The sequence below is a fragment of the Babylonia areolata genome, chromosome 16 (assembly GCF_041734735.1).
Source record: "Babylonia areolata isolate BAREFJ2019XMU chromosome 16, ASM4173473v1, whole genome shotgun sequence".
Classification (NCBI taxonomy): domain Eukaryota; kingdom Metazoa; phylum Mollusca; class Gastropoda; order Neogastropoda; family Buccinidae; genus Babylonia; species Babylonia areolata.
In genome coordinates this window covers 20,449,146-20,460,415 of record NC_134891.1, presented here as the reverse complement: position 1 = coordinate 20,460,415, position 11,270 = coordinate 20,449,146, and the positions used below count along the sequence as shown (strand labels likewise).

The window sequence follows — 11,270 nt, the reverse complement described above, 5'->3', positions numbered from 1 at the left end:
ACAAGTTATCAAAGGGAAATTATCGATCTAACACACACACACACACACACACACACACACACACACGCACACACACACACACACACAGTGATGGTCCAGAGGTAACGCGTCCGCCTAGGATGCGGGAGAATCTGAATGCGCTGGTTCGAATCACGGCTCAGCCGCCGATATTTTCTCCCCCTCCACTAGACCTTGAGTGGTGGTCTGGACGCTAGTCATTCGGATGAGATGATAAACCGAGGTCCCGTGTGCAGCATGCACTTAGCGCATGTAAAAGGACCCACGGCAACAAGAGGGTTGCCCCTGGCAATATTCTGTACAAAAATCCACTTCGATAGGAAAAACAAATAAAACTGCACGCAGGAAAAAAAAGAAAAATAAAGGTTGGTACTCTGGGGAGAGCAGCCGAATTTCTCACAGAGAAATCTGTTCTGACAAAAAAGAGAAACACACACACACACACACACACACACACACACACACACACACACACACACACACACACACATGTACAGATGCAATACACAGACAAGCGAACAAGGATCATCACACAGACTCACTCTGTTTACATATGTAAGCCCAAATCCTACTGACCTCCAAGGCATTTCCATAGAACCCCCCAGGATGTCGAAGTCACCAGCATGGGTACACCCCCCCTCCGTCTTACAGATGTCGAAATCCACGTGGGCCGAGGTTCCAATCCCGCTCAGAAGGAAGCCAGCAAACACTCGGTCCCTCTCCTGTCAACCACACAGCCAACAGAGCTCACCTCTCTCCTCGTGTCTTTGTGAAGCACATACACACACACTTGGGTTTCACATCTGGATTGTACTGTCTGGGTCTACACATGCATAATGAATTATGGGTGCGTGCTCACTCAGGCTGACAGGGAGAGTAAAGATGGAGGATCACCTTCTGCTAATTAAAGTCGTTTTCTCCACGTTTTCTCCATGTGGTCATACCAATCGCAGAAGTATAAGGCATGCGTGAACACACACACACACACAGTGATCACTTCAAGTTCAACTGATCTACTGAAGTTTGGAAAATATTTGACATTCATTCCTTTTTCAAATCTGCTCAATGTGGTCTCATATTCGTACCCACCCCCCTCCCCCACCACACACACACACACACACCTTCTGCTTGTTGATATAGTCCTGAAGACGCCGAACGTTCATTCCCTGCAGCTCCAGATGATCGTAATCGTAATGGAAATGGCCTTGATAGTCAAACGCGTCCTCCGGTTTGGAGTACTCCTTGGTGGCGGAGTTCAGGTTGTAGGGAGCCCCAAAGCTGAAGGGTTTCAGGGGTTCCCTCATCATCTCCAAAGCACAGTTGACCTCGTTGGGGTCGTGACCTCTGGGGATGGGGAAGAAGGAGAGGACGGTTAGGGACTGGAGTCAGTTTCGGTCACTGGGATACTAATTCAGTCCCCAAACCTAGATGTAAAAAGGTAGCCTTGTGGGGTGTGTCTACGTATCTCTTTTCTCTCCTCTTTTACTGCTCTTCATTTAGTCCACTCGCTTCATCTTTCCCCATCACCCTTCCCTCCCTTCACCATATTTCCCCCCACCTTTTACACTGTCATGTCCCCACCTGTCCCCCTCTCACCCTGTGTCACTACCTGAACTTCTGCAGTTCCTGCCAGATGGCGAAGACCCTGTCAGTGAAGGAATGATGCAGGATGAACACGGGGTCATAGGAGGCATAGTGCAAGTGTCCCATGCTGAACTCCTCGCTGCCTCCCATCCACGCATGGATAGCGTTGTGGGCGATCTCGAACTGAACCTGGGGACAAAGAATCAGAGGCCTCTTTAACTCTTTCCATACGAACGGCGAAAGAGACGACGTTAACAGCGTACCAAATCTACAGAACTTACATGAACGTCACGGTGACTGTAGATATTTCTAAGGGACCCCAAAAGAAAAATTCGAAGTCAGTTGCCATTCTGCTCCATGTCCTGACTGAACTCCTTCACAGACAAGACAACACCACAGGTCTCTATAACCTCTGCCAGCACAGGCACCTCACCTCAAAATGACAGTAACTATAAACAGTTTCACATTGTCTGAGATCTCACCTCAAAGTCACGGCAGACCTCTGACTCCAAGGCAGAGATATGGACCTACTGCTTCCAGAACTAGTGACAGGTGTGAAAACCCTTTCACTATACTGACCTCGCCCCAAAGTCACAATATCTAGGAACAGTTCCAATCTGTTCTCATGTACAGACCTCACCTCGAAGTCAAAGTATTCCTGCTTCAAGGCAAAAATGCTTCAGGACCTGACAGAATCACAGGTCTCTACAACCTTCCAATACATCACATTGACTACACAAATCCCCTCTACAGACCTTTCTAATACATCATATTAGCTACACACAATTCCTCTACAACTTTCCAATACATCACATTTGCTACACAAATCTCCTCTACAACCTTTCCAATACATCAACATCAGCTACACGCAGTTCAGCAACTTTTTCAATACACCACATTAGCTACAGACATTTCCTCTACAACCTTTCCAATACATCACATTCGCTTCGCACAGTTCTCCTACAACCTTTCCAATACATCACATTCGCTTCACAGAGTTCCTCTACAACCTTTCCAGTACATCACATTCGCTTCACAGAGTTCCTCTACAACCTTTCCAATACATCACATTCGCTTCGCACAGTTCCCCTACAACCTTTCCAATACATCACATTCGCTTCGCACAGTTCTCCTACAACCTTTCCAATACATCACATTCGCTTCACAGAGTTCCTCTACAACCTTTCCAATACATCACATTCGCTTCGCACAGTTCTCCTACAACCTTTCCAATACATCACATTCGCTTCACAGAGTTCCTCTACAACCTTTCCAATACATCACATTCGCTTCACAGAGTTCCTCTACAACCTTTCCAATACATCACATTCGCTTCGCACAGTTCCCCTACAACCTTTCCAATACATCACATTTGCTTCGCACAGTTCTCCTACAACCTTTCCAATACATCACATTCGCTTCACAGAGTTCCTCTACAACCTTTCCAATACATCAAATTTGCTTTGCACAGTTCCCCTACAACCTTTCCAATACATCACATTCGCTTTGCACAGTTCCTCTACAACCTTTCCAATACATCACATTCGCTTTGCACAGTTCCCCTACAACCTTTCCAATACATCACATTCGCTTCGCACAGTTCTCCTACAACCTTTCCAATACATCACATTCGCTTCACAGAGTTCCCCTACAACCTTTCCAATACATCACATTCGCTTCGCACAGTTCCTCCATAACCTTTCCAATACATCACATCAGCTACACACAGTTTTTTTCCAAACGGTCTTCAGCCTGTCCTCGCACAAAGAGAGCTAGCTCACCTCGAAGTCACAGTAGTTCTCCTGCTCCAGAGCAAAGACGTACTGCTTCCAGGACCAGGTGTCGTAGCCTTTGGGTCCTTTCTTCCCCAGCTGCTCCATGTTGACGTCCCGCGCCACCTTCTGGTGCTTGAACTCGATGTCGGCGCCGTGCCAGGGGTTGGAGAAGTTGGCGTGGAACAGAGGGTCGTCCCACACCTCGTCGTTGATGAAGGGAGGGAGTTTGCTGCAAGGAGAACATCGTGATGGATGGATGGATGAATATCGAATGGATGGATTGGTGGACTGGTGGACTGATTAATTGGATGAATGATTGGTTGGTTGGTTGACTGATTGGCTGTTTGGTTGACTGATAGGTTGGCTGATGGATTGACTGACAGTACCGAGTTTCTTCCCAGATCCCGTCCCTACATGATACATGCACCTACTAATTTCCCATCTCTGGATCTCTCTCCCCTGCACCTCGCCCTCTCTCTCTATATCCACCACACCCAATCACCCACTCTCTCACCACCCTCTCAGCTCTGCACGCTCACAGTGTGCAAGTAAAGGATACCCATCAGAGGTCTGCATGTACCATCACTTAACTCCCCCCCCCCCTCTCTCTCCTTCTCACCCCCTCTACACCACCCCCACACCTCCTCACCGCTGTGGACTGACGGTGTCCCAGTAGGGGATGCCCACCAGAGCGCCGTGCCGGCGCAGCGCGTCTTCAAACTGCACAGTGTAGAGCCGGTGCCACTGCGGGAAGGTGGCCATGCCGTGGATGCAGCAGGCGTAGCGCTTGGGGGCCTCGGGATAGGGGCACAGCGGCGGCAACGCGTGGAAGGAAGCCAGGGACTGGAACCCGTCTGCGGAGGAGTCGGCCTGCAGACCCTTCATGGCCAGCACCAGGGAGCGGCGCTCCGCTGGGCTGAGGCTCCACACGTTCTTGCGGGCCAAGTGGCGGTGGGTGTGGCCCTCGTCGTCCTGGGTCTTACCTGCAGAGGGAACACACGGGTAGGGGTCTCGTGTCCGTGTCGTGTCCATGACAGGGAGAAGGTTTTAACTCTCTCCACACGAACGGCGAAAGAGACGACGTTAACAGCGTTTCACCCCAATTACCATCATCAAAATATTGCAAGCGGAACGCTCTTATACTGAAGAGGTGAATGTTGACAAAGAATACCACAGTTCTGACGACGGAAGCTAAAGGTTGGGTCATTGAGACACCCACTGGACATCCGAGGGGTCTGTGTAGAGGAGAAGAGAGGACTGGCCGTACTGAGTGAGTTAATAAGCATAGGACAACAGTTAGCTACCTTTACTTCATGACACCTGCAGGGAAACACACTGCTAGAGTGTTGTATCACTGTTATGTCTATGACGTGAAGAAGGTTTTGGGTTTGAGAAGTTCGGGACAACAGTGAGCGATCTTTTCTTCTTAGCGCCTGGAGAGCACCGCAAAGAATTGTCATCTATGGCAGCATCAACAAGAACAACAACAGCAATAACAACCACACAGACAGACCTGCACATTATATACACCTGCCTACCTTCCAACCTACACCCCCCACCCGCAACCCCACTCCCCACATGTACCCCATAACCCACCCCCTTACAATTAAACACTATAAAACAAGGAAAGACCAAATAGACAGGATATATAAAGCAGAAGAAAGATGAAAAGGAGAAGGAAGAGGAGGAGGAGAAAGAGGAGAAGGAGGAAAAGGAAGAAAACAAGTGAAAATGAAGAAAAAGGAGGAGGAGCAGATGGAGGAAGGAATTAAGGAATAGGAGAATGAGGAGAAGTAGAAGGTAGAGAATGAAGACGAAAAAAAAAAGTAGGAGGGGAAGTAGGGGGCAAAGGAGGAGTAGAAGGACGAGAAGGAGTAGAAGAAACAGTAGGAATGAAAGAGAAGGAGGGGGAAGAAGAAGAAGATTAGGAGGAGGGGATGTGGGGGGGGGGGGGGGGAGGAGGAGAAGGAGGAGGAGAAGGAGTAGAAGAAACAGTAGGAATGAAAGAGAAGGAGGGGGAAGAAGAAGATTAGGAGGAGGAGATGTGGGGGGGGGGGGCAAAGGAGGAGTAGAAGGAGGAGGAGTAGAAGAAGCAATAGGAATGAAGGAGAAGGAGGGGGAAGAAGAAGATTAGGAGGAGGAGATGTGGGGGGGGGGGCAAAGGAGGAGTAGAAGGAGGAGGAGAAGGAGCAGAAGGAGAAGTAGGAGGAGGGAGAGAAAGAGAAGGAGCGGGAAGAAGAAGATGAAAAAAGGAAGATGGGGAAGTAGAGGGCAAAGGAGGAGTAGAAGGAGGAGGAGAGGGAGCAGAAGGAGAAGTAGGAGGAGGGAGAGAAAGGAGAGGGAAGAAACAGATTATTAGGAGGTGCATCTAGGGGGCAAAGGAGGAGTAGAAGGAGAAGTATGAGGAGGGAGAGAAAGAGAAGGAGGATGAGGAAGAAGAGGAAAAAAAGGAAGGAGGCGAAAGTAGGGGGCAAAGGAGGAGTAGAAGGAGAAGTAGGAGGAGGGAGAGAAAGAGAAGGAGGATGAGGAAGAAGAGGAAAAAAAGGAAGGAGGCGAAAGTAGGGGGCAAAGGAGGAGTAGAAGGAGAAGTAGGAGGAGGGAGAGAAAGAGAAGGAGGATGAGGAAGAAGAGGAAAAAAAAGGAAGGAGGCGAAAGTAGGGGGCAAAGGAGGAGTAGAAGGAGAAGTAGGAGGAGGAGGAGGAGGAGGAGTGGAAAAGAGAGGTAGGAGCGGGGAGGGAAGCAGGTGACCTTCGCCAGGCTGGAAGACAATGGTGGGCTTTCCCAGCACAGAGGGGTCAATGTAGGATCCATTGTAGGCCCGGACCTTGGCTTCAACATCAAAGTCCGCTGCGCTGTCCAGCCGCAGCCCCAGCTTCCTCACTGTGTCAGAAATGTCATACCTGCACACAGCATTGATAACATTAATGGATAATTTGTGTTTGTATTTGTATTTCTTTTTATCCCAACAGATTTCTCTGTGTGAAATCCGGGCTGCTCTCCCCAGGGAGAGCGCGTCGCTATACCATGCCATAATAACACCATTCATACAAACTGCTAGCTACTACTACTACTTCTACCACCACTACCACGACCACTACTACTGCGACTATACTTCTGCGACTACAACTACTGCTATAACAATGATATTATATCAACGGCTAATGCATCAACAAGCTGATAGAATCTCTCTCCCTCTCTCTCATGTCTCTCTCTCTTTATCCCTCTCTCTTTCTCTCAAACACACACACATAGACACACACACACACACACACACACAGAGAGAGAGAGAGAGAGAGAGAGAGAGAGAGAGAGAGAGAGAGAGAGAGAGAGAGGAGTGGTACACTTACATAGGTAAACATTTGCACAAACCCAGCAAATATGACCCAAAGGGTAAGACCATTGAACAACTGACCCAAATAGAAAAAAAACTAGATGAAATGAAACACTTAAAGAAATAATTAAACAACAAACAAACAAACAAACAACAACAACACACACACACACAAAGCAGACAAGTAAGAAAGCAAGGAAGCAAAGTCTAACACCATCAGCAACACGATTTTCTACCTTCACATCCATATTCATCCCTCTTCCCCTGCCCGCCACAATCACCACGACGACTGTGGTAGGAGCATAATTATATATTATTTCATATTTCAGTTCCACGTTTACTGGCTTATGGTCGTTGGCATTCTTTGTGTTTAGGCCTATTTGATGTTTTGGTCACTCTTTTCTCTCTCTCTCTTTTTTTGTTTTTGTTTTTTGTTCTCTTATTTTAAAGGTCAGCTTTGTAGCCTATGACGCAAAAATGTTAACCATAGTGAGGAAAAAGTCTGAGGTATTAATTTTACGTCATTCCTGAATTATGTCATGCCTTTGACTGCCTCCACTTGCTGAACGGCTGGCTGGATTTGTTACAGTCGTGAGTGAATAACTGGATTATTGTACTAGATGAGATGTCTGTACACTAAACAGTAAATGACTTTACTTGTTACAGCCGTGAGTGAATAACTGGATTATTGTACTAGATGAGATGTCTGTACACTAAACAGTAAATGACTTTACTTGTTACAGCAGGTGAGTGAATAACTGGATTATTGTACTAGATGAGATGTCTGTATACTAAACAGTAAATTACTTTACTTGTTACAGCCGTGAGTGAATAACTGGATTATTGTACTAGATGAGATGTCTGTACACTAAACAGTAAATGACTTTACTTGTTACAGCCGTGAGTGAATAACTGGATTATTGTACTAGATGAGATGTCTGTACACTAAACAGTAAATGACTTTACTTGTTACAGCCGTGAGTGAATAACTGGATTATTGTACTAGACGAGATGTCTGTATACTAAACAGTAAATGGCTTTACTTGTTACAGTCGTGAGTGAATAACTGGATTATTGTACCAGCAGAAGCGTGGGTACGATCTCAACGACTTTGATTTTGTTAAAAGTTGTGATTGCTAACCAGATTATGACTACATGATATATCTAGGTGCTCCTGTTCAGCAATACAGCAGTTCAGCAATGCAGTGATCGCGTTCAGCAGTACCTGTCCTGCCTTACCCTACCCTGAGTTTCCCCACCTTCCCCTTTCCCCCACCTTACCTTTCCCTACCTTCCCCTACACTTGACAAGAAATAGACATTGTGAACACTGTTCAACGCATTTGTCTTCTGTGTCCTTCAATCCTCTGAAGACGAACCCCCACCCCCATGCCATCTACAACAATGGATCCCAGTAGGGGACCTCTTCAACGAAGAGGATGAAGACTTGCAAATGTCTTTGATGTCGTCGCTGGTAACGTCGTCACTTCTGAGTGATCTCGAGACTTCGTCATTCGTGTGTCGTTTCCCCCACCCTGACCCCCAATTCCTTTCCCCACGATTCACCTCTGAAGAGAGAGAGAGAGAGAGAGAGAGAGAGAGAGAGAGAGAGAGAGAGAGCCTTTCCCCCGTCTACAACATGACGACCACCACCTACTTGTACAGCCGGTCAAAGGTGAAGGGCATCTCATATTCCCCACCCAGGATGGTGAACTTGCCGGCCGGGTGGTTGCAGCTCTTGGTGCCAGCCCCGGTGTGCACGCACACGTCGATCTCCACTTCCGCCGACGTGCCGATGTTGTGCAGCAGGAAGCCCGCGAAAAGGCGGTCACGTGACCTGCGCCAGAGGGCACGTGATCGGTCATGGAGAACAGAGACAAACAGAAAATTCAGCACTGGGCTGTAAATAAAAACTAGCATTGGATGAAGCTAGGGAAAAAATAACCTACAACTGTGTCTTGAATTCGTTTTTGTTTGTAAGAGGGGTGTTTCTTTGTCTAATCAAATAGTTAACTAAAAGGATTGTATGCTCCAATGTTCACTGTTTCGTGCTGCATTCTACAATCGCTCATCATCTTCGTCATCCGTGGCTGAGCTGGTGTTCGTATTGTGTGCTTCTCTTCTTGCAGTTGTGGTAGAAATATTGAGACGAACGTAAAAAAACAGATAACCCTCGAAATAGGGTGCAGGAAAAAGTGCGTGTGTGTGTGTGAATGTGTGTGTGTGTGTGTGTGTGTGTGTGTGTGTGTGTGTGTGTGTGTTTGTGCAGCAAGGGGCGGGGGGTCAGACAGAACATAGATGGATGGGTATCGTCACTACCACTGCAACCATCCCCGTAGACAAAACTTCACATCATCATCATCACTGCCACACCCACCACCACCACCACGATCACCTCACCTCTGTTTCTTCAGCACCTCTTCCAGCTGAGGAATGCTCCAGGAGTTGAATTCCAGCGTGTCGTAGTGGTAGTCAAAGTGGTGAGAGTAGTCAAATACGTCTGCGGGGCGACTGTACTTGTAGGTGACGTGACAGTCGTTAATGTCCTGGTCGTCAAACGGATGGAGGGGCTTAGACATGAGGTTCATAGCGCAGTCAGTGTCATCAAAAGCGAGGCCTCGGAACTTCTGCAGCGCCTGCCAGATGGCCCAGATACGGTCCACGTTGGCGTGGTGCAAGAAGAATACAGGGTCAAAGGCGGTGTAATCCAAAGTGGCCATCGAGTGCTTGCCTCGTCCGCCCACGAAAGAGTGCAGAGCGTTGTGGACAATCTCGAACTGGACCTCAAAGTCACAGAAGGAGGTCTGCTCCAGAGCCAGCAGTACGTTGTCCAGGAAGTAGTGGCTGTCGAACAGTTCGGGTAGCGGGTCTCGGGTGGTGTACACTGCGTCCTTGCCAGGTACCTTCCACCTGAAAACACACAGCCGGTAAGGCTTCCGTCTGTGCCAGGTACCGTGCCTCACAAGGTGAGTCTCTGTGTGTGTATAGACGTGGGTGGAAATGTAAAACATGGAAAAGAGAAGAAACAGAGGGAGAGAGAGAGGTGCTCTGATTAATCCTTATAGGTTTGAATCGAGATGGCGTATTGAGTCTTTAATTAAAACTACTGCTGAATCTCTATCCCTTCCATCTCTCTCTCTCTCTCTCTCTCTCTCTCTCTCTCCCTCTCACTCCCTCACCCCATCCCTACCCACAAACCACTCACCGGAAGAAAGGATTGACCTCCTTCTTGTGAGTTCGCGAGTCGTAGTAGGTGGGGTTCCGGACAAGATCAGGCAGTTTCTCGATGGGCTTGGTCCAGTCCCAGTACGGCATGGAGATAGCAGAGCCATGGTTCAGCAAGGCGTTCTCCACATTTTCCACATACAGGCGGTGCCAGTGGGGAAAGGTGGGCGCCCCGTGCACACAGCACGCCGCAGCGTGACCATCGTGTTGACACAGCCCGGGATACCCGTGAAACCTGACACCCACAGTTAAAAGGATGGTTAGGGTCAGGTCAGAATAGGAGACAGCCTGGATGAGATTACCTTGTATTACGTTTGCTCTCACAGTTCCCTGGTTGCTCAACTTTAGTGTCGGATAGGGGACAAAGTGTGTGGAAGTCTGTTACCCTTCCACTATGTATGGCGGGGTTTTGAACGGTAGATATGAAATAAGGGACAGACAGAGTGACAACATGATAGTTTTATGTTTCATGTGCTCTCAGAAGTCTGGGTGTACGTCGCATTCAAAGACTTTGACTTTGGACTGCGTAACAGTATGGATGAGAGCCTGACAGGTCGTCTTTTCTGTGACAGTTCTGAGGACATTTGAAATCTGTCACCGACATTCGTGGGTTGTTTGTTTCTTCTAGAATGGTATAAAATAAAAGGGTAAAAGCTGACTGTACGATCCCCAGGAAAAAACACATAAAACCCCCAAACAAACGAAACCTATTACAGACGTTTCGCGCGTTTCGCTTTTCTCCCTGGACTAAATAAACCCATTTGACACAAGAACTGTGTAACACACATAACGGTCACAAGTATGTTTATCGAGGGACATTTCAGTCCCCGATAACATCTTTTTTTGGGGGGGCGGGGAGGGGGGGGGGCGGGGTTGTTTCACTTGAAGATACAGCAGTCATCTTGTTTCAACTTAATCTTCCAGAATGCGTGTGGAAGACTCGATGATAATTTCAAAGTGCACTTTTAATCTGTCCATAAAAAAGCTAGTTCCCGAAACCCAGTCTGAAGTAATTTGGTCATTTTTTTTTTAGAATAAAACGTCAGTGTGAAATGAATCTTGCCCTGCTCTGTTTGGAATCAAAGTGACAAGATCAGACCCTCCCTCCCCCCCACGCCCCCCTCCACACCCCGCCAATCACTATCAACACGTATGTCTCACTTGGCGATCTGTTCGAAGCTCCCGTCCTCCTCCATGTCCTTCAGAGCAGACTTCAGACTCTCCCGCTCGCCCATTGTCAGTGTGTCGATGTCCCGGCGCACGTGGGAGGAGGCCCGGACCTCCTTCAGGTAATCTTCTGTGTGACCTTTCATGTGACCTGCGCCATCACAACATACA

The 11,270-nt window shown here is 47.9% G+C and overlaps 1 protein-coding gene across 2 annotated transcripts in view; it reads right to left on the bottom strand.

The window, feature by feature from the left end:
- LOC143291221 (hemocyanin 2-like) overlaps positions 1-11,270 on the bottom strand; it is a 52,585-nt gene that overhangs the window by 17,188 nt on the left and 24,127 nt on the right. For both annotated transcript variants that reach the window (XM_076600988.1, XM_076600989.1), the window contains 10 exons: positions 11,094-11,250; positions 9,913-10,167; positions 9,108-9,617; positions 8,365-8,544; positions 6,126-6,277; positions 4,027-4,360; positions 3,384-3,606; positions 1,628-1,791; positions 1,140-1,362; positions 595-740 (listed from right to left, as the gene is read on the bottom strand). In XM_076600988.1, coding sequence (XP_076457103.1) covers positions 595-740; positions 1,140-1,362; positions 1,628-1,791; positions 3,384-3,606; positions 4,027-4,360; positions 6,126-6,277; positions 8,365-8,544; positions 9,108-9,617; positions 9,913-10,167; positions 11,094-11,250 — 2,344 coding nt within the window. The remainder of the gene's footprint in view (positions 1-594; positions 741-1,139; positions 1,363-1,627; positions 1,792-3,383; positions 3,607-4,026; positions 4,361-6,125; positions 6,278-8,364; positions 8,545-9,107; positions 9,618-9,912; positions 10,168-11,093; positions 11,251-11,270) is intronic.